This window comes from Macrobrachium rosenbergii, chromosome 23 (genome assembly GCF_040412425.1).
Source record: "Macrobrachium rosenbergii isolate ZJJX-2024 chromosome 23, ASM4041242v1, whole genome shotgun sequence".
NCBI classification, from domain to species: domain Eukaryota; kingdom Metazoa; phylum Arthropoda; class Malacostraca; order Decapoda; family Palaemonidae; genus Macrobrachium; species Macrobrachium rosenbergii.
In genome coordinates this window covers 40,125,874-40,144,926 of record NC_089763.1, presented here as the reverse complement: position 1 = coordinate 40,144,926, position 19,053 = coordinate 40,125,874, and the positions used below count along the sequence as shown (strand labels likewise).

At 36.7% G+C, this 19,053-nt stretch overlaps 1 protein-coding gene across 5 annotated transcripts in view; it reads right to left on the bottom strand.

Annotated features, from left to right (window-relative positions):
* Nucleotides 1–5,109: 5,109 nt before the first annotated feature.
* Nucleotides 5,110–19,053, bottom strand: part of eIF2Bdelta (eukaryotic translation initiation factor 2B subunit delta) — a 52,280-nt gene continuing 38,336 nt past the window's right edge. For all 5 annotated transcript variants that reach the window (XM_067125780.1, XM_067125777.1, XM_067125779.1 and 2 more), the window contains 6 exons: nucleotides 14,273–15,385; nucleotides 9,030–9,217; nucleotides 8,450–8,629; nucleotides 8,066–8,243; nucleotides 6,777–6,957; nucleotides 5,110–6,441 (listed from right to left, as the gene is read on the bottom strand). In XM_067125780.1, coding sequence (XP_066981881.1) covers nucleotides 6,227–6,441; nucleotides 6,777–6,957; nucleotides 8,066–8,243; nucleotides 8,450–8,629; nucleotides 9,030–9,217; nucleotides 14,273–15,040 — 1,710 coding nt within the window. In that variant the 5' untranslated portion in view covers nucleotides 15,041–15,385 and the 3' untranslated portion in view covers nucleotides 5,110–6,226. The remainder of the gene's footprint in view (nucleotides 6,442–6,776; nucleotides 6,958–8,065; nucleotides 8,244–8,449; nucleotides 8,630–9,029; nucleotides 9,218–14,272; nucleotides 15,386–19,053) is intronic.

Sequence of the window (19,053 nt, the reverse complement as noted above, 5' to 3'; positions counted from 1 at the left end):
CGGTAACTGTGCTAGGTAAATCTTAACGCAGCTTCTATTTTAAGTATTATATTTTCGTAAGTTTTATATTTAGATATACATAACCTCATTCTTTAATATATTTTTTTCCTTTAAAAATTCCTTATACTCCAACTACCGTTAATTCTTCTTCTACTATTTTTCGCCAAGTTCTATGACACACGTATATGGAACCTACCTATCTAGCTAATTCATATACTTCCATTGAGAATTATGTCAGTATATTTCTTAAAACTTCTAATTGCAACATTCATTCTAAATCTGTTAGTTTCTTTAATATTACATGCAAGGCATGGCCGTTTCTCGATCTTACTGTTTGTTTCTTGACGGCAAGTATTTTGATCGTTCCATCCACTTACTTTCACCAAACAAACACCTAATTAACTATACTTTCCTTTATATACAGTATAGCGATGTTTCTTTTTCATGCTGAAGTGATTACAGCAAACATCTCATTCGCTTAATTCCAAATGTAAATTTCCTCTCCCATATAGAAGTTATAGATAACTACAGTATTCCGACTGAACAGGCATAGATACCTTTTAAATCAAAAAAGTCCTTGAACATTTTGTTAGCCTGCAAAGCCAAGCTTGAACTGTCAGTTAAAAATATTTCAAATAATGTGATGGCGACAGAAACCAATAAGATTTTTGTAGCCACGAAATAAAAGAATGTCGGTTAACAAGAAAGACTTGTGAACCACTTCGAAACAATTAATTTGTGCCATAGGTACCTTGTCTGATTCAGAATGTACAGAATCTCTGTATGGTTTAACCTTATGATCGACATTTCCCAAATATTAATCTAAATGTTGAGATTATTATCATCGTAAATCATATAAACTTTTCCCTTCACGTGATTGGACATGAAATGAGTTCTTTACTCTGCTTCTTTTTTTTTCCTGAACTAGCAGGTTCAGGTATTCACCTGTCCAGTGTCCTCTATTTTCTATGATCTCCAGAACCCTCTTACAGGTCTTCGTCCTGCTACTTCCATATCTACTGCTGCCTTCGTCCCTCATCATCACATACGCTGTACAAAACTTTTTTTAGCCTTTTGATGTCAATCTCTTCACCGGTTCCACGTTCGTAATACAATGCTCCCACCATATAATAACATTCAATGGACGTGCCTTATCAAAATTTCCATTTTCTTTTGTCAGTGTCCATGTTTCTGCTATACTGAGCAGTGCATGGCTTGTGTGTCTATCATGCTTTTTTGTGTGTAACAGGACACGTATATTTAACCTTAGTCTGGTTAACTCTATGCGTTCTAGGCCTCAGTTGCCCTCTTAGAGCTCTCTTTACTGTTTCAGAAATGCTTTTCGTTCTTTATGACCTGCCCATCTATCACAACAGGATTCTTACTTAATATTGTAATCCTGAGCAAGTGTTGTACCATCTGATACATTCGGTTCAAAGTAGAGTTCCTCCCAGCACCTTTCCCACAATAACAGGGCCACTTTCCTGATTGTACTTTTACCTTTGCTTCCTTCCCAGTCACCATAAGCTTTGTTGTTTGCTTAAGTTAGCAGTCAGTTCTCTCCTCTCCATTTCACTCATCTACTGTTTATACATTTCCAATGCCTCTTCCTCGGAATTTGCTGTTAGCATTGGGTTACCTGCATCAAGCAGTTCTTAGGGGACCCTTTCCTGCACTATTTTTCAGTTTCCCATATTACTATGATAAACAGTAAAGGTCTCATCTCTGATCCTTGATGGACAACTTTTATTTCAAAATTCTTCTAGGACACCTACGAATGTCTTTACTCAAGATCTAATATTTTGGTAAATTAAAATCGCTAGCTTAAGGAATCCTGGTGTCCTCTACCTTCATAATACTCAATTAATGAATGTCTCTGTACACTTAAATTCATTTTCAACGTGGTAAATTTCATGTAGTTGCGTCACTATAATACTGCTTCTGTTCTATTTGGTAGAAAACCAAACAGACAATTATTGATCTTAAACATTTTCATACCAACCTTTCCACCATGTAATTTCCCCCATTGCAGTGCATTTCTTTCGTATACTATTATTGTAGCGCTCTTTTCCCTTTTCTTCTGGCTCTATTCCTTAGTTTATCAGGCTTTCATATATCCTAGTCAGCTGATGGATGACCAGTGCTCCTCCTATAAGTCACTTGTTATTCTACATGGCCAAGGACCTTCTTCACTTTTTATATTCCAAAGAACCCTTTCATACGCCTTAGTTGTTAAGATCTCTATTGTTCCTTCTATTATAACAATGTTCTCAAGTTCATGGTAATTTTCTTAATCTAAGCTGCTTCAAAGATATGGCCTCTATCATTCCAATACCTTCAATTTCAACTTTCAAGTGCCTATATATACTTTACTAGTTTTAAATCTTTCCCTAACTACTCTACTACAGCATGAATTTTCTCTTCCCCCTTTGCTGCATGAGATCCTGATTCCATTCCCCCTCACTTCATCCTTGCCATTGCTAGCTGCCTTTTTGCCTTCTCCATCTTTTCCCTGTTGACACCTTAACCTCTGCTTGTCTGTCATCTTCTAGGGCTTGCAAACCCTATCATTCTTTTCAACTTCCCTTTGCACATCTAAATTCTACCACCAACATATTATTTTCTATATAGACGTTCCCCAGGATCACCAATCACAATATACTAAAGCTGCCTTTCAATGTGTAACCAATCCAAAAACGGAATATTACTGTACTTTAATATAGCATGTTCGGAATGTGTTCCAACATTTATACTGGCTTCTTACAAGCCTTTTACAGCACTTATTTGGACTGTAAATTATATATTTTTGCCAAGCGTACTGCAGAAAGTTCTGCTAGTATTACTAGGCAAGTAAACTGGCTTGTTTCATAAATCAACATTGCTGATAATCCTACACCACATGAAGATTCAGCTCAGTCCAAGGAAAAAGAATGACAGTTCCTTAGCATATTTTGCTTATGTTATTCAGGAGTATATGCATAACTTTTGGACAGACAGTACAAATAAGCTAAGATGCATACTTTATATATAAGCCAGGGAATGGAATGGAATATAGAATTTAGGTCACAGGCTAAGCAATGGGCCTATGGGGTCATTCAGTGCTGAAAGGGAAATTGAGAGTAGAAAGGCTTGAAAGGTGTGACAGGAGGAAAACCTCGCAGTTGCACTATGAGAGAGAGAGAATATGAATGGTGGTACAGTAAAAGGAATGAAAGGGGTTGCAGCTAGGGGCCAAAGGGATGCTGCAAAGAACCTTAAGCAATGCCTACAGTGTACCACGTGAGGTGTACTGACGGCATTAACCCCCTTACGGGATATAATCCAAGGAGTGGATTCTAGTGCTGAAGATGTTGACATTTATCAGCTCAAATCGCGTTACCTCTGACTGGAAAAGGCAGTGGATGATTACTCATCAAAACATACCATAATGAAATGTTCTTTAGTTAGCATGTCATTCACCAGATCTTTATTGCACTTCATATGATTGAAATGTAACAGTGAAGTCAAAAAGGAGGTTTGCTCTTTCAATTTATGGGGATTTGTGTGGGGAGGTAGTGAATACCATAGCGTAATTTCTGAGTCCTCTGTGAACTGGATTTAAGCAGAGCATTTCTAGCCAAGACTGTATTCATATTCAATTTGCACATTACTTCCAAATATGCTTTTCAGTCTGCAAATATTTGATATCTTTGTAAGCTATACAAATGAGATACAAATTCTTTACAATGGATAAGAGGAATCACTTCTCTTGTTTTTATCTTTCTTGGCCTAGTTAAATAACATACAAAAATAACTCTTACAGCACTCTCTGGGTATATGATAATCAACAGAATGAGGTTTGTCTGCTGCATAAACTATCAAAAACATGGAGTTTAAAGTGGAAATCTATGCACTGTACCTAAATCCAAAAGGTTACCATGTTAGACAATTGATCTGAGAACTACTACATATTACAAAGAGTACACTGCCCAGAAGCTGTTTCCACGTTAACTTCACAAAGCATTGAGGAATTCAAATATCAAGTGACTCAATTTGTAACTTATCCAATATCATTATCTGAATATCTATTCTAATCACCACTTCACTGAGCTGGAGAATTATCCATCATCCATACCAGGTTCCTTAGGGAACACTTCTTGCAATGTCTTACATGGCAAACTGTAGACAATGTTGAAGGCTTCCTCATGTCCCATCAGCCCAATACTTTGCTTTATTTTTTGTATCTTATTTAAGGACTCCTTTAAAAGAGAATGAGGAGTATAAAAATGTGACTCCATAGTCACATTAAACTATTTAATAATGTAATGTAACAATCTCTACTTCAGGTGACCGCCATGTTATCACATCTCACACTACACTCTAAGCAGATCAATAAGTCTCACACTGCTTTCTTGAGAGGGCTTATTTTCTCATCACAAAAAAGGATTTCTCTCCATGCTGGCATTTCTCATCATTAAAACCTCCCCTTTTTTAAGATGTGGTTCTACCATGCCTTTTCATACTGACCTTTAATCTTTATTTTCTACTTCAGACTTCAGCAAGACAGGGACAATGAGGTTGCCCAACCTACAGACCTTTGGATAAGCAGTAAGAGTATTCATTTCTGGCATGATTAGCTTGTAAAAATCCTGCATGAGGCTTACAATTGGCTTTACACTTGATGATATATGAACTTATCTACTATCTAGACTTACCACAATTAGTCAGGGGCAACCTGAGGTAACAGCATTTGAAAGATTGCTTCATCAGCTGTAGTAAAGAACATAGTCATGCATTTGCTTTCATGTCACTGACTGTAACACAGTTCAACATATTCATGACACCTATAAGATGAGGTTCCTACTTCAATATCAGGTAATTTTTCTTGAATATTCTTTAATTTTTTGTTTAACTAAATAAACCCACCATAAAATTCTTTATTAATTGGAATATAATTAGGGTTTCCTTTATTGCAAGATTAAATGTTGGCACACATGGAATGTGTATACTGAAGAGTCTGGATGGGGACATTTAGCAATCAGTTCAATAGTTAAATCTCCTTTCTAACTTGTACTATTAACTGATTTAATTGTTAATTCACGCTGCTTGAAAAAGTTTAAAAATACAGTCTTGAGAGGAACTTTATATGCTTCATATATACAAAGAATGTCAAGATCACATTCAAAAACAAACAGCACTGGGATGTCATAATGCTTTAGAAGTAACAATCTTGAAGATCAGTGCCTGGTTTCATACAAGAGAAATCTAAAAGAACACCGTGACTAAAACAGAATACAGCACTGAATGCAAGGAAGATGAAGATGACAGCTTAATTAACAGTTCATGGCAAGTACAAAACCTCTTGTGCATTTGACTCCTGTGATATATGACTGGCTACCATAACGATACCACTTTCCTTGTGTATAAACTGACTAAAGCAAACTACTGTTGGCGTAAAAACCTCTCAATTAATTACATTATATAAACATGTTATTTCCATGGTCTGCATTCCACAGAGCCACAATTAAATACACTTGAAAACACTGAGGATAAATGTTAATCTGCAGTATTAAAATGATCCCAGCACTGTACAACACTAAAACATTTGGCTTATATAGGTGCTGTACAAAGATAGAAAAGGTGAAAAACAAATTTCCATGTTACTATACGAATAAACTTCTCTTTCACTGAAAATGCATAGTTACATGCTTACTATTAAGTAATTTTCTAAAATAAATCACCCAAAATTTTCTTGGCAAAAAATAAAAACCAATCTTCACTGAAAAAGAAACATGCTTAAATACACCAAAAGCTTAAACTATTCCAGTCATCTTGAAACCCCAAAAAAGCTAAAAATTCTACAAAACGAAATTAACATAATTTGCGAATTATGAATCACTTATAACAAATGTAGGTGACATAACCTTTCATTTATTTATCTGAATCACTTATAATAAAAGTAGCTGACATAACCTTTTGTTTATTTAGGAGTTTAACCTCTTTAAGAGTGAAAACTGAATATGTCAAGAAACAATAGGATGGTGTGATGCTACTGTTTACAGAAATTTTAAGGTACAATATATGGGCTAATCTTTGGGTAAGGTTACTGTCTATTAAATCACTGAATTGAATTGCAACTAAGAGGAAAGCAAAGTACTGTAAAAGCACCATAATTTGAGACACTGGGATGAAAACTAAAAAATGCTGAGAAAGACTAAAAATTTTCAACATCTTATTCACTTGAATTTCAGTCTTGTCCTAAAATATCGGCATAATTACGTCTAATTATAACCGGCACAGCTGAAGTTGGAAGTACATTCTGCTCTGTAATAAGAGCTGTTACAAGGTTGGCAGGTGTGATGTCGTACACAAGGCTCACAACATTCAAGTTTGGCGTACTTCTCCAATCCGAAAGGAGATTGTAAAACTCACCATTACAAGACACCACACTATCTGCATCTCCTGTTGGATGGAAGTACAAAATTTACAGAATTTGATCATCAGAGCATTATCAAATTAAATATAATAAATATTCACAATCCTTGATGATAACCAGTAACAGTATGTGATTATAGAAGGAAATACAATACGTTCCAATACTTTCAACATACATAGGAAAAGCAATCTTAACTCTGTTATCAAGAAATTCTGATTGCATGCTACATAACTCCCTGCATTAGGGGTCATTATTATGCAAAAGTAATACCTATTTCTAAGTCACCTTTAATTAAATCTAAACATCCAGACAAGATATAGATATAAAAATGCACCCAAACTCCTGAAATTTGATTACATACCCAATTCATTCAGAACTAGAGAATCAGTGAGATCATTATTGCAGAACTTGTAAGTGTGGCACAGGACTATGAATGGTGTGTCATGAATTGCAGCTGCCAGAGCAAGGCCTGCAGTACCACAAAGGCCTTGCACAGCTCCGTTCATCATCACAGATTCAGCTTCAACTATGACTTTTGTAACCTGGAAAGAATAAGAAAAGCCCTGATTACCATTAACATTTTTGGTTGTATTTCCCTTTACAGCGTTGGATGTGAACAAGAATTTTCTGTACTCTTATATACCTTTAGGACTTTCTGCCTGAATTCCCATCTTCTCCAGGATTTTCTTGTCCTTCCTACTGGTCTTTATCCAGCTATCATACTTCAGTATCTACTGTACTCTGTTTAAAGGCTTTACTCCTTATCTAATCACATACCCAAATCCTCTGTCTGTGTGATTTCATTCCCTATGGGAGGGGGTACAACTTACACTCCAGACAAAAAATAGGAATACTGCCCTTGTTCCAAACTGTTGGGTCATCTCTCACATGCAGACCACAGGAAATGGAGACTCAATGGTGTTCAGCTTCTTCACAGGAAAAACAAAACACAAAACCACTTAGCCAAAGTTAAGTGGTCTAAGAATATGGCAAAAAAAAAAAAAAAAACAAGTCTCCTTAAGGATGCCTAAAGAACCACATCCTATTCAGGTCCTCTAATGAATTTTTGACGTCTGAATCACCACGTGAGGCAAGAGTAGGAGGTGATACACCACAAGCACACTAACGTCTCATCGGGAGAGAGCTCAGCCTGCAAGCACACATCACCACAGTTGGAGAGTGTGCCGGGCTACCATGACAGAGGAGAATGAGCAGGATGGGCAGGGAGAGAAGAAGCGTAGTCTGGCAAGAAGGAATAGAATAGAATAGAATACAGAATTTAGGCCACAGGCCAAGCACTGCGACCTATGAGGTCATTCAGTGCTGAAACAGAAATTGACAGTAAAAAGGTTTGAAAGGTGTAACATGAGTCAATTGCTAGGAGAGGGTGGTACGTAAGATGGAAGAAAGATATTATGAAAGGAGGTACAATAAAAGAAATGAAAGAGGTTGCAACTAGGGGCCGAAGGGACACTGCAAAGAACCTCATGTAATGCCTGCAGTGCACTGACAGCACTAACCACCTACGGAGTCTAGCAAGAGAGAACCTTAAGGTTTAGCCGTGTCAAAGGCAGAGTATTCCAATCTCAGATAGGATCCATCTCTGATAGGAAATTAATTAAATACTATATATTACGTAAAAACACGTACCTTATTCATAATATGTGAAACTTCAGTGATTAACCTATAATGAGTGGTAACACCAAGGTCAGCAAGTCTCTTTGCCATTGCTGCCCCTGAGGGAGGATGAGGAGTATCTGCTATGACAACACTAACTTTTTCGCCTCTTGATAAGGCTGCTTCAACTACATCACTGACTAATGCTGAACTGAAAATAGAAAATAATAAAATTGCAAGATTTAAAATTGCTAATGCTAGAGATTTTCACATGTAAATAAAACCAACATTACTCCAAATACAATAATCCTTAAATAATATACAGTAGCATCTTGATAAGCAATCAAAGTCAATATTGTATTCACAAAATCTTAAAAAATATAAAAAAAAACCTGTGAATAGTCTGGGATTACTTACTACCCAAAGGTGAGAATCACATCTCCATCTTTTATGACCTGTGCAGCATGAGAGGCTATAGTACTACTAGCAAGGATGATATTTTCCCTGATATATTCATCTATTGATGATCGCAGCTCATCTTTAGCTTGAGCTTCCGGTACGCTAGGACCAATACTGTTAACTTCATGCTTCAAAAACCTATAAAATTATCATAAGTAAAACATCTACAATAGTTCAATTACAAAGTACCCAATACCACAAATTACAAAAAAAAAATTTAAATGGTGCACTACAAGCAGTAATACAACAGACAGTACAAAACAGAAAATTAAATGCATACAAATTTCATATGTCAAGATGTGATCATATCAAACAAACCACCACCTCTGAAAAAGTCGCACTTCAGGATTTCGGAACCTGAAGTATATGGGTGTCTTAAGAGAACAGCATTGTATATATGAAAGACAAAATTAGTTTTAAACATTTTTCTTATCAGCAATACCAATTCACATCAAACAAAATAATTAAAGTTTAACAGTTCAATTACACTGTGTATACATATAACATAACATACACTTGCATAATTGGACATTCTTACCTGACAGCATTATCCATTGCTATATTTTGGGGACGACAAGAGCGGAGAAATGCCATATTCGAAACTAATTTCTCTGCTAAATCCCTGTGAAGATCACATGCTTCTGGTGTCTGGTAGTCATTGATAACTCTCTTGAAAGCTGCTAACATTGAAACCACTCTGGCTGTAGAACCATCAATCACACGTTCCTGAACAGGAGGAAAAACTAGAAAGTTGACTATGGCATACAAAGGATTTTTAACCATACCTTATTGAATTTGTTTTTTAAGTACAGTACCTGTGAATCAACAATTTTACAGCCAAGTTCTTGTTAAATGAAAGTATGAAATGTAGTAATCTGAACAAAGTAACCTTAAACAATTTGGTACCATGAGGTTAGCAACACAACTGGCCTCAAGACTAGCAAGAGGTTACCGATTCTTGTTCATTGAAAAAAAGTGTCAGTACTCCTCCCACAAAACAAATTCTTACATTACAACTTCGCTTGGTTACAGGATGAAAGGAAAAGTTATAAAAAAAAGCTGTTTAAATACACCAATCAGTTAATGTTCTTAGCCTCACAAGTAGGCCCTAACACAAACTTATGTGAAGTGTGTTCAGGAAAATTACAAAACCCAATGCTCTGGTGAAATTCATACCCTCAGATAAGACATTTTTAAAACCCAATAGTCTATGGATACAGTACCAACAAAGTTCAGACTTGAAAATAGTTCAAGTCATCAATTACATGACAATGGTTCCCCTTATGTATATGGATATTACCATCATAATAAGCATTTTAATGTCAATTTTCCCTTCTGGCCTATACTCTTTCCATCTGAACTCCAATGGGTTTTAATTGGAGTGATAGTGGGAATCATTTATTACCCCATCAGTAATGGTACTATAGAGACAGAAGCTGTGAGAGCATAAGTGTCCTGTGCAAACCGAGAGGTAGACATTAACTGTAGTGTGGATAGATACCTTTTATTAATTATTATTATTATTATTTTTTGTTAAATATGATGGCAGCCTTGGTTGCATTAATCTTGTAGATTATTCGTTCAACTCTTCTAATTAGTCTTTTTTCTTCTTCTGTAACAGAATTAAGTAAAATGCCAATGTTCATTGTAGGGGTTTTATTTATAAAAATATCAAAAGTCGAAGGTAATGAAAGTTCCGAGGACGAGGTCCAAAAACAAATGCAGGGGTCGTCAGTGCTTCTGGGATCGTAGGTATCGCGACATGTTTCAGAAGGCCTTCTTCCTTCTTCAGGCAGGAGCTGAATGAAGTGGTGGCTATGGTCTCTCGTTTCTTATATCAGCGTTCGGCCCGGGGCTGGTCACGGTCTGCCTCTTGATCGGCCGAGAGAGAGTTGATTTTTGATTGGCCAAGAGACCGCTGATGTCACTGGGCATGATCTTCTCCCATTGGTTGGCGGTTTCTCTGCCTTAATCTCAGAGCGTAGTGGTTGCTCTGCAATGCCCTATGGTTCGTAAGACGTGCCCTGTGGAGGAGTACATTTATAGCTTCATTAAGGTCACGTCCTCTGTCAGGGGGTTCGTCAGGAGGGTCTTGTTCGTTGCTGCTGCTCTCAATGTCCTGCTGGGATGTTCCGATAGTTATGTTTTCAGGGGGCGCTGTGATAGGGCGTCGTGTCGCTGTCGAAAGCAGATAAGTTTCTTGGGTAGTGTTGATGGTAGGTTTTTCTGCTCCTATATGCAGTGCCTCTAGTATCTGTAGTCTTCGGTGGTCAGAGGCTTGATCTATTATTTCGAAGCAATTGATAATATCACTACGCCGGGCACGAAGGTTGTGAGCGTCTCTAGCATGGTTGAAAATGGCCCCCTCTTGGGCGTGACAGGAAATCTGTTTTGAGAGACGCATGGTGGTCATTCAGATGTAGGTCGCAGGGCATCCTCGCGAAGGGCATTTGTACCAGTACACCACATTCGTGTTCTTCAGCGGTTCCTGTCGAGGGGTGGGGTTGTTCTTCATAATCAGACTGCACGTCTTCTTGCTGGCATAGTAGATAATCAATTGCACATATTTCGTCGGGTCGGTGGGGGCGATGTGCTCCTTGATGATATTTTTCAGGGCTTTTTCATCGTCTTTATACCGTTTGTGGAACCTCCCTCTGTAGAATAATTTAATATCTTCAGGGGGGAGGTGGACAGGGTTCTTGCTGGTACCGATGAAAAAACCCTGAAAAGCATCATTAAGGAGCACGTCGCCCCACTGACCGGACAAAAAATGTACAATTGATTATCTACTATGTCAGCAAGAAGACGTGCAGTCTTATTATGAAGAACAACCCCGCCCTTCGACAGGAACCGCTGAAGAAGACCAACGTGGTGTACTGGTACAAATGCCCTTCACGGGGATGCCCTGCGACCTACATCTGAATGACCACCATGCGTCTTTCAAAACAGATTTCCTGTTATGACCAAGAGGGGGCCATTTTCAACCATGCTAGAGATGCTCACAACCTTCGTGTCTGGCGTAGTGCTATTATCAATTGCTTTGAAGTAATAGATCACGCCCCTGACCACCGAAGACTACAGATACTAGAGGCACTGCATATAGGAGCAGAAAAACCTACCATCAACACTACCCAAGAAACTTATCTGCTTCCGACAACGACACGACGCCCTATCACAGCACCCACTGAAAACATATCTATTGGAACATCCCAGCAGGACATTGAGAGCAGCAGCAACGAACAAGACCCTCCTGACGAACCCCCTGACAGAGGATGTGACCTTAATGAAGCTATAAATGTACTCCCCCACAGGGCATGTCTTACGAACCATAGGGCATCGCAGAGCAACCACTATGCTCTGAGATTAAGGCAGAGAAACCGCCAACCAATGGGAGAAGATCATGCCCAGTGACATCAGCGGTCTCTTGGCCAATCAAAAATCAACGCTCTCTCGCCCAATCAAAAAGCAGACCGTGACCAGCCAAACGTTGATATAAAAAAAGAGACCATAGCCACCACTTCATTCAGCTCCTGCCTGAAGAAGGAAGAAGGCCTTCCAAAACATGTCACGATACCTACGATCCCAGAAACACTGACGACCCCTGCACTCGTTTTTGGACCCCGCCCTCGGAACTTCCATTACCTTTGACTTGTGATATTTTTATAAATAAAACCCCTACAATGAACTTTGGCATTTTACTTAATTCTGTTGCAGAAGAAGAAAGACTAATTAGAAGAGTTGAACGAATAATCTACAAGATTAATGCAACCAAGGCTGCCATCATATTTAACAAAACATGCTTGAAAGAGGGTCTATACCCAAAATATTATTATTATTATTATTATTATTATTATTATAATAGCTGTTTCCACGGCATTTAATTAATACAGAGTCTTTTCTAGTCTCGTTATCTTTTCCTCAGCCTGTAGCTGGTATATCAGGGTTCCCAAGGACATAAAAAGTCCATGATTGACGACTTCGTCCATCGCGCCCTTTCACACTGTTCCATGTGGAAAGGAACTACAGAAGAGATCAACAAATCAACACAAATACTTATTAGCAACAACTTTTCTAATCACATGGTTGAACAACAAACCCGAGTCTCTATAAATAACTGGCACAGAGAGAGAGAGAGAGAGAGAGAGAGAGAGAGAGAGAGAGAGAGAGAGAGAGAGAGAGAGAGAGAGAAGAAGAAGAAGAAACAGAAAGGGACCCAGCATCGGATACAGAAGGCAGATTATCTGAACAACTTATGATCCCGGATAACAGCCACTCCCAAATTCCAATAGCGATTAGGCCCAGAAGGTCTCAACGCCTCCGGGCCTGATTTCGTCACCAACCTATTAGGACCAACCAAAACACTGCTGAATAACCGACTTAACAACTATACACCCCCACTTGTTATATATGAGTATACCCTTGTAATCTGCATGCCATTCATTCACTCTTTGAAGATAAATGCCACAGAGTGTTGGAAATATCAGAGGAAATAAAACTAAGAAAACAGAAATCTTTTTATGTCCTTGGGAAACCTGATATACCAGCTACAGTTTGAGGAAAAAAAGATAAGAAGAATAGAGATGACTGTATATTAAATGCCATGGAAACAGCTATAATTTTTAATGCAACTGCCCTCAGAGGTCTCCTCCTGTATTATTATTATTATTATTATTATTATTATTATTATTATTATTATTATTATTATTATTATTATTATTATCATTATTATTATTATTATTACAGTACAGTAGAGTACACAGTTTCTTCATATAAATAGTAAAATATTTGACTGTTGCAAGAACTGGCCAAGGAGCTTGTTTTTAATGATAAAAACTGATTTTATTTAACAGTCCTTTAAAAATCACTATGACTAACAGAATTTACTTGTTTCCAAAAAATTGAACATTTGCTGTTGCTGACGTTTGAACATACATATAAAATGCATCTCTTAGTGATGACATCCATCATCTTCATACAAGGATTGGGTAATCAGACTTCTTCATCAAATATTAGTAGGTCACACAAAAGTAACCAAAGCGAAGATAAAAATCACTTCAATTTGGAGTCTTTTTGGTATGCAGAGTGCCACTATTTACCAATAGGCTTCATTTGTTTAAGTTTGTTGTTATCAGATTTATTATTCCATAGTCTAAAATTATAGGTTTTTGAGATGTTAATCACTGACATGAATGGGTACTGCCTTTGATCTGGTTATAATAGATGCAGATATGACTACTAAAATGGGATCTCCATTTCCCTCTACCCCACATGAACGGGGGTTCAATATTTTACGTTTACACCAGCTACAGTACATACTTTATATTTTGTGAAACAAAAACTTAATCTGTTGTATAAAAGAATTTCTAGCACAGCAGTTTCAAGGGCTTCTAAATAACTTCTGTTATTCCAAAAATTAAAAATTTCTGTTAAAGCATACAGTACTTTTTATTACCTAAAGAGCTGAATCATTGTTCACATTTCGTTTGTGATAACAGGAGTATTGTTAGATAAGGAGAATTTAATTTTTGTTTTTTATATGATATGGCTGCAAATCCACATTTGGTTCCCAATTTCAGCTATAAAAATCATAAAGCTTCCAATTTATATAGATTTTCAAATGAAAACAACTCCAAACAGCAAAATATAATAAAATGTATGGAAAGTGTGCAAGTTAAACTACCCATTTTATGTGAAAACATATCTAATTCTTCAGTTGCTTATAAAAACAACTGATTTCCATTAAAAAATCAGACCTTATAAACATGTAACCACATAACCTACCTTCATCTTAATTCCTAAAGTCCTTATAGCTGGGTGAATGAAATCACAGTTTACTGGATGAGATGGTGGTTGAGACAAAAATGGAGTGAGATGACCCAAGAGAGGAACTCTTCTTTCACTGTGTTCTTTATCAGCACTCTTCTTGTCCCTTCCTCTCTTTACCTCAACATCTGATTTTTTCTTTGGTGGCTGTGGCAGTGTTTTATCTTTACTACCTTGCTGTGGTTGTTTCTGCTTCTTCTCTGTTTCTTGTGCTTTTGCTTCCATCTTTGCTTTTCTCTGAGCCTCCTGTTTCTCCCGTCGTTCACGCTTCAAGTCTGCCTTTGATTTTCCAGAGGAATCTGCATCTTTATTTTTAGCCTCCTGAACCAGTTTTGTGGGTGTTCCCTGTTGCCCTCCACCTGAAGAAGATGGTTTCTGAACAGCTTGCGCATTTTTAGGAGTTTCATGATTCACCTCCATTTTACTTGCATTATTTACTTCAGCCCCTTCTTTCTCATTTTCTTTATTACCTCCTTTTTTCTTCGCTTTCTTGGCTTCCTTGCGTGCTTTCCTCTCCAGTTCTACTTCTTCACGCGTTTTCTCTTCATTTGAATTAGAGGTGACATTATTGGCATGAGCAATATCATTGCTCTGATTACTTTTCACCTTTTCATTATTAGGAGAATTAGCCTTTGCAACATTCTGGGAAACAGTGTCCTTGTGTTCAATTACAATATGTTCAAGCAGACCGCATAAACGGTCAAGTTTATTCATTCCTTTAGACATAGTGAAATTTTCTATGTCCCCCTTTAAATCATTGCCCTCTTCATCTATATCTTTTAAAGGCACAGAGTTTTCTTTTTCAGATGCCAATGAGTTTTCACTACAGATGCCTTCTAAAGATGCAGAAAGACAAACAGAATTTACACCAGAGGGTAAATTATCACTTGACGAAGCTCCAACCTGAGATTCGAGAATAGTGTCTTTAGACGTCCCTCCTGCTAATTCTGAGGCTTTCTGTGAATGAGGGAGCCTTGTTGGTGTACCTGCAGGGCTAGAGGGAGTTGACTTTCCAGAACCAAATCTTTTGTTTCTGGGAGATTTACCATGCCTCCTGCGCCGCGAACGATCCTGAAAATGGACACAGTATATTATACCACAATTACAATTCAGTATCAATATTTCTATTATTATCAAGTAGTTTAACCAGACCACTGAGGTCATCTGTCTAGACCTCAGGGGTGCCTAATAAATAATTAACAAAATTTATGAATTTGTGCTGAGGAAGATATTAAAAGTCCCTTTACAATTTTCTTTTCATTAATTGTATTATGCCATATATACCTTGAAAGAATATTTATAGAAAAAATAAAATAATATTTATGGAAAAAATGAAAAGAATATTTATGGAAAAATGAATCAAAACAATGATAAAAACCTTAAAATTTATATACTGCATACATCCTTTTAAATAAGGCAAAATGATCAGTGGTCAGTTAAGAAGAATATACCAATTTTTTCAAATTTTAAGATTATTTCAGTCTAAATAAACTCTATGTATGATAATAAGTTTTAATAGAGAATAAATAGCAGTTTAATCTTATCAAATGAATAAAATTAACCTTGAAGGAAAAATGGGCATCACTGACACAAAGTTTGAATAGAGGAATTCCACATTTATCAGTACACAAGATCCCATTTTAATCAGTGAAACACAAAATGAAATGTCAAGATGAGACAGATAATCTCAAAATCACTATCACAGTGCTATCACTGAAAATCAGTTTAACATGGCATATTTTAAAACTCCAATGGATGAGTCCTTGAATGACGTAAAAATTCAGGTAAGGTAAAAGCAAGTCTGAATTTGAACAATCAAAACGTTGAGTGAGGAGACACTACGAGTTCCATTGCCATCAATGTTTGAAATGAGTTATCTTAGAGTGTTAACTGTTTCAGGAGCCAGAAAGTCTAAATAAAGAAAGTTCAATAGTAATTAAACAAAGAATATTGCAAGACTCCTTTGTTCCTTCCCTCACTTATACAAAAACTGGGGTACTATTGACATTTAGGATAAAATACTGATTGGTAAAGAAACTACTATACATTGAAGGCCCACATAAAATGGGGATGGGAGACCCAGCTTGGAATGACTCCCTACTATAAGTTCATTAGTACAATCCCTTTTCATAATTTACATGAGAATTAGCTGTGAATATAAATAAATACCTTCATTAGTGTAAAAATAAACTAAAAGCACATATACTGTACAAATGACTGAGCTTGTTGACAAGATCAAAATGCTTCAAATCATGTACGAAAAAGCCAATACAATAAAACATCCAAATAGTAGCCAAAATTTTCAGCATACTTCAAGCATAATACGGGCAGACCCTATGTTACTAAAAGAAGACATAAAAAAGAAACTTAAATATTAATATTAAAATAGTAATCATTAGCATCACATGTACTATTACCCACGGTGTGCATAAATCAATATGACTCAACCCTAAATGTCCTGTAAGCTGGAAAGCCCTCCACAGAGCAGAATGCCCATATGCAAAATACATGAAAACCAGAATGAGAAGTAGAGTAAAATAAATAAAACCTGTACTTTCCCTTAATGAAAATATTTGTAGCATTTACAAGAATTTAGTTTTACAGCTAATATGTGCAAAATATAATTTTCTTAGTGTGATAACTAATTAATAGGCCAAAAATCTAAATAAAGTACAGAGCTCAATACATACTGTATATGTAGCAATTATATGAGGAATAAATGAAAAATCCCATTGTTCATTGCCTCAGATAAAAAAAAAAAGAGGCCACAGTTTGTCATAACACCAATGTTTATCTGATAAAATAATGTTTAGTCACAACTTTTCCATTTCATTTATATTTTACAAAACACAATCTTTAAGGCAAACACAAATATTAACAGTAACTTTTCTGTAATGGAAAACTGAAAATAAATAGTTCAAAACTTCACAATTTTAGCTAATCAGCTCAATATCATTGAAAGGAACGGATCATATAGTCATAACATGACACTGATTTCTACATGAAAAATACAGCAATGTAATAACATCAATTTGCATTTTCAAAGAGAGGGCCTACAAGTAAGAGCCTGATTAAAAATGTGAGTGTATTCCAGAACAATACACTATACTGTGTTATACAAAATTTGAAATAAACTCCATGTGAAAAAATCACAACAAAACAACTTTTAAACTGTACTTGACTTAATAATAATTTTGATATTAAATTCATGAATACTATGCTAAAACAGCAATTTGGTCATGGTATTTATTTCCATTACCAAAAAGGATTAGATCATACTCTGTGGTGATAATCTAATTGCAGATGAAACATTATTTAAATTAAAAGTATTTAAGATTAAAATTCACCCTCAATACAAAAACTGACAGATGGTAAACAACTAGCATTTGGTACTGACATGCATACATGAAATAAATCGAAAGCATAAATCATGCTTACTAATAGTATTCAACTATAACATTAATGGTAGAGGGTGAAAAGTATATGTAGTACCTATACTGTCCAAAATACTCCCGCAATTTCTTCATGTTCTTAAACACTCCTTTCACTCTTCTCACATATATACATGTTCTTGAAACAAGTTTGTGAAATGGCCCCAGTTTGTTAGCAACATTTGAAAAATCACATTTTTATAATAAAATAAAAGTTTTATATACTTACCCAGTAATTACATAGCTATTAGTTTCTTTTAACCGGCAGCTCAAAATTTTGAAATTGCGGGTACGCTAGTTTGTTATGGGTATGGCAACATGCCCTGCCCACTTTCGGGTGTAAGAGAAGGTATAACACAACAGAGCTTCAATTTGTTTATGCCCTTATGTCCAACTGATATAACTTACCCAGTAATTACATAGCTGATTCCCATATTGAATGGAGGTGGGAATGTTGGACATATCTACCCCAAAACATTATTAATAGTAATGACTTTGAGATTAGAAAGTTGCTAACACTGAATCAATGTTGTTGAACCTTACTCGATAAGAAAGCTGCTACAGGTAGAGGCGAGGCGGTAAAGCCTTGAGGGCCTATTACTACAGTGGGTGCTTTGTAGCAATGAACTAAATTCCAAGGGCTAGCAAAGTACAACAAGATGCCCCTGCCAAGGGTGCAGTACCACACAAAATAACCAGAGTAAATAGTCACCATAACCACTTAAAAACACCAATACCCTACCATAACCAAAAGACTGGAGGGTACTCAAAGTACATAGTGCTCCCAGGCTCTCCAAAACTCAGCACCCTAAGCAAGGCGAAGAGCTTAAAGAAAGGACATCGTTTTCTACGTTTCCTTCTCCAACACCGCTCCAGCCGCATAAAACGGACCTAAGGTACTGCATTAATCGTAAGTCGTCTCAATATCCCTTAAATAAATAATGCAATGCAAACACCGACTTGCACTTCCAAGACGTCACTTGTACAATTGACGTAAGGGATAGATCGAGCTTAAACGCCAAAGAGTGAGTCGTCTTTCACCATGGAATATGCTTCGGAAATCAGATCTCTCAGAAAAAATGCCAGGACATTCTTAGACAGGGGTCTAGGGGGATATTTCACAGAACACCAAAGGTTTCTTGAAGTACCACAAATGTCCTTCGTTCTGTGAAGATAAAATTTAAGAGTCCTTACTGGACAGAGCGTTCTTTCTTCTTCAGACGGACCCACTATCTCGGATAAGTTCTTGATCGTAAAAGAACGAGGCCATGGATTTGATGGCGATTCGTTCTTAGCCAGAAAGTCTAG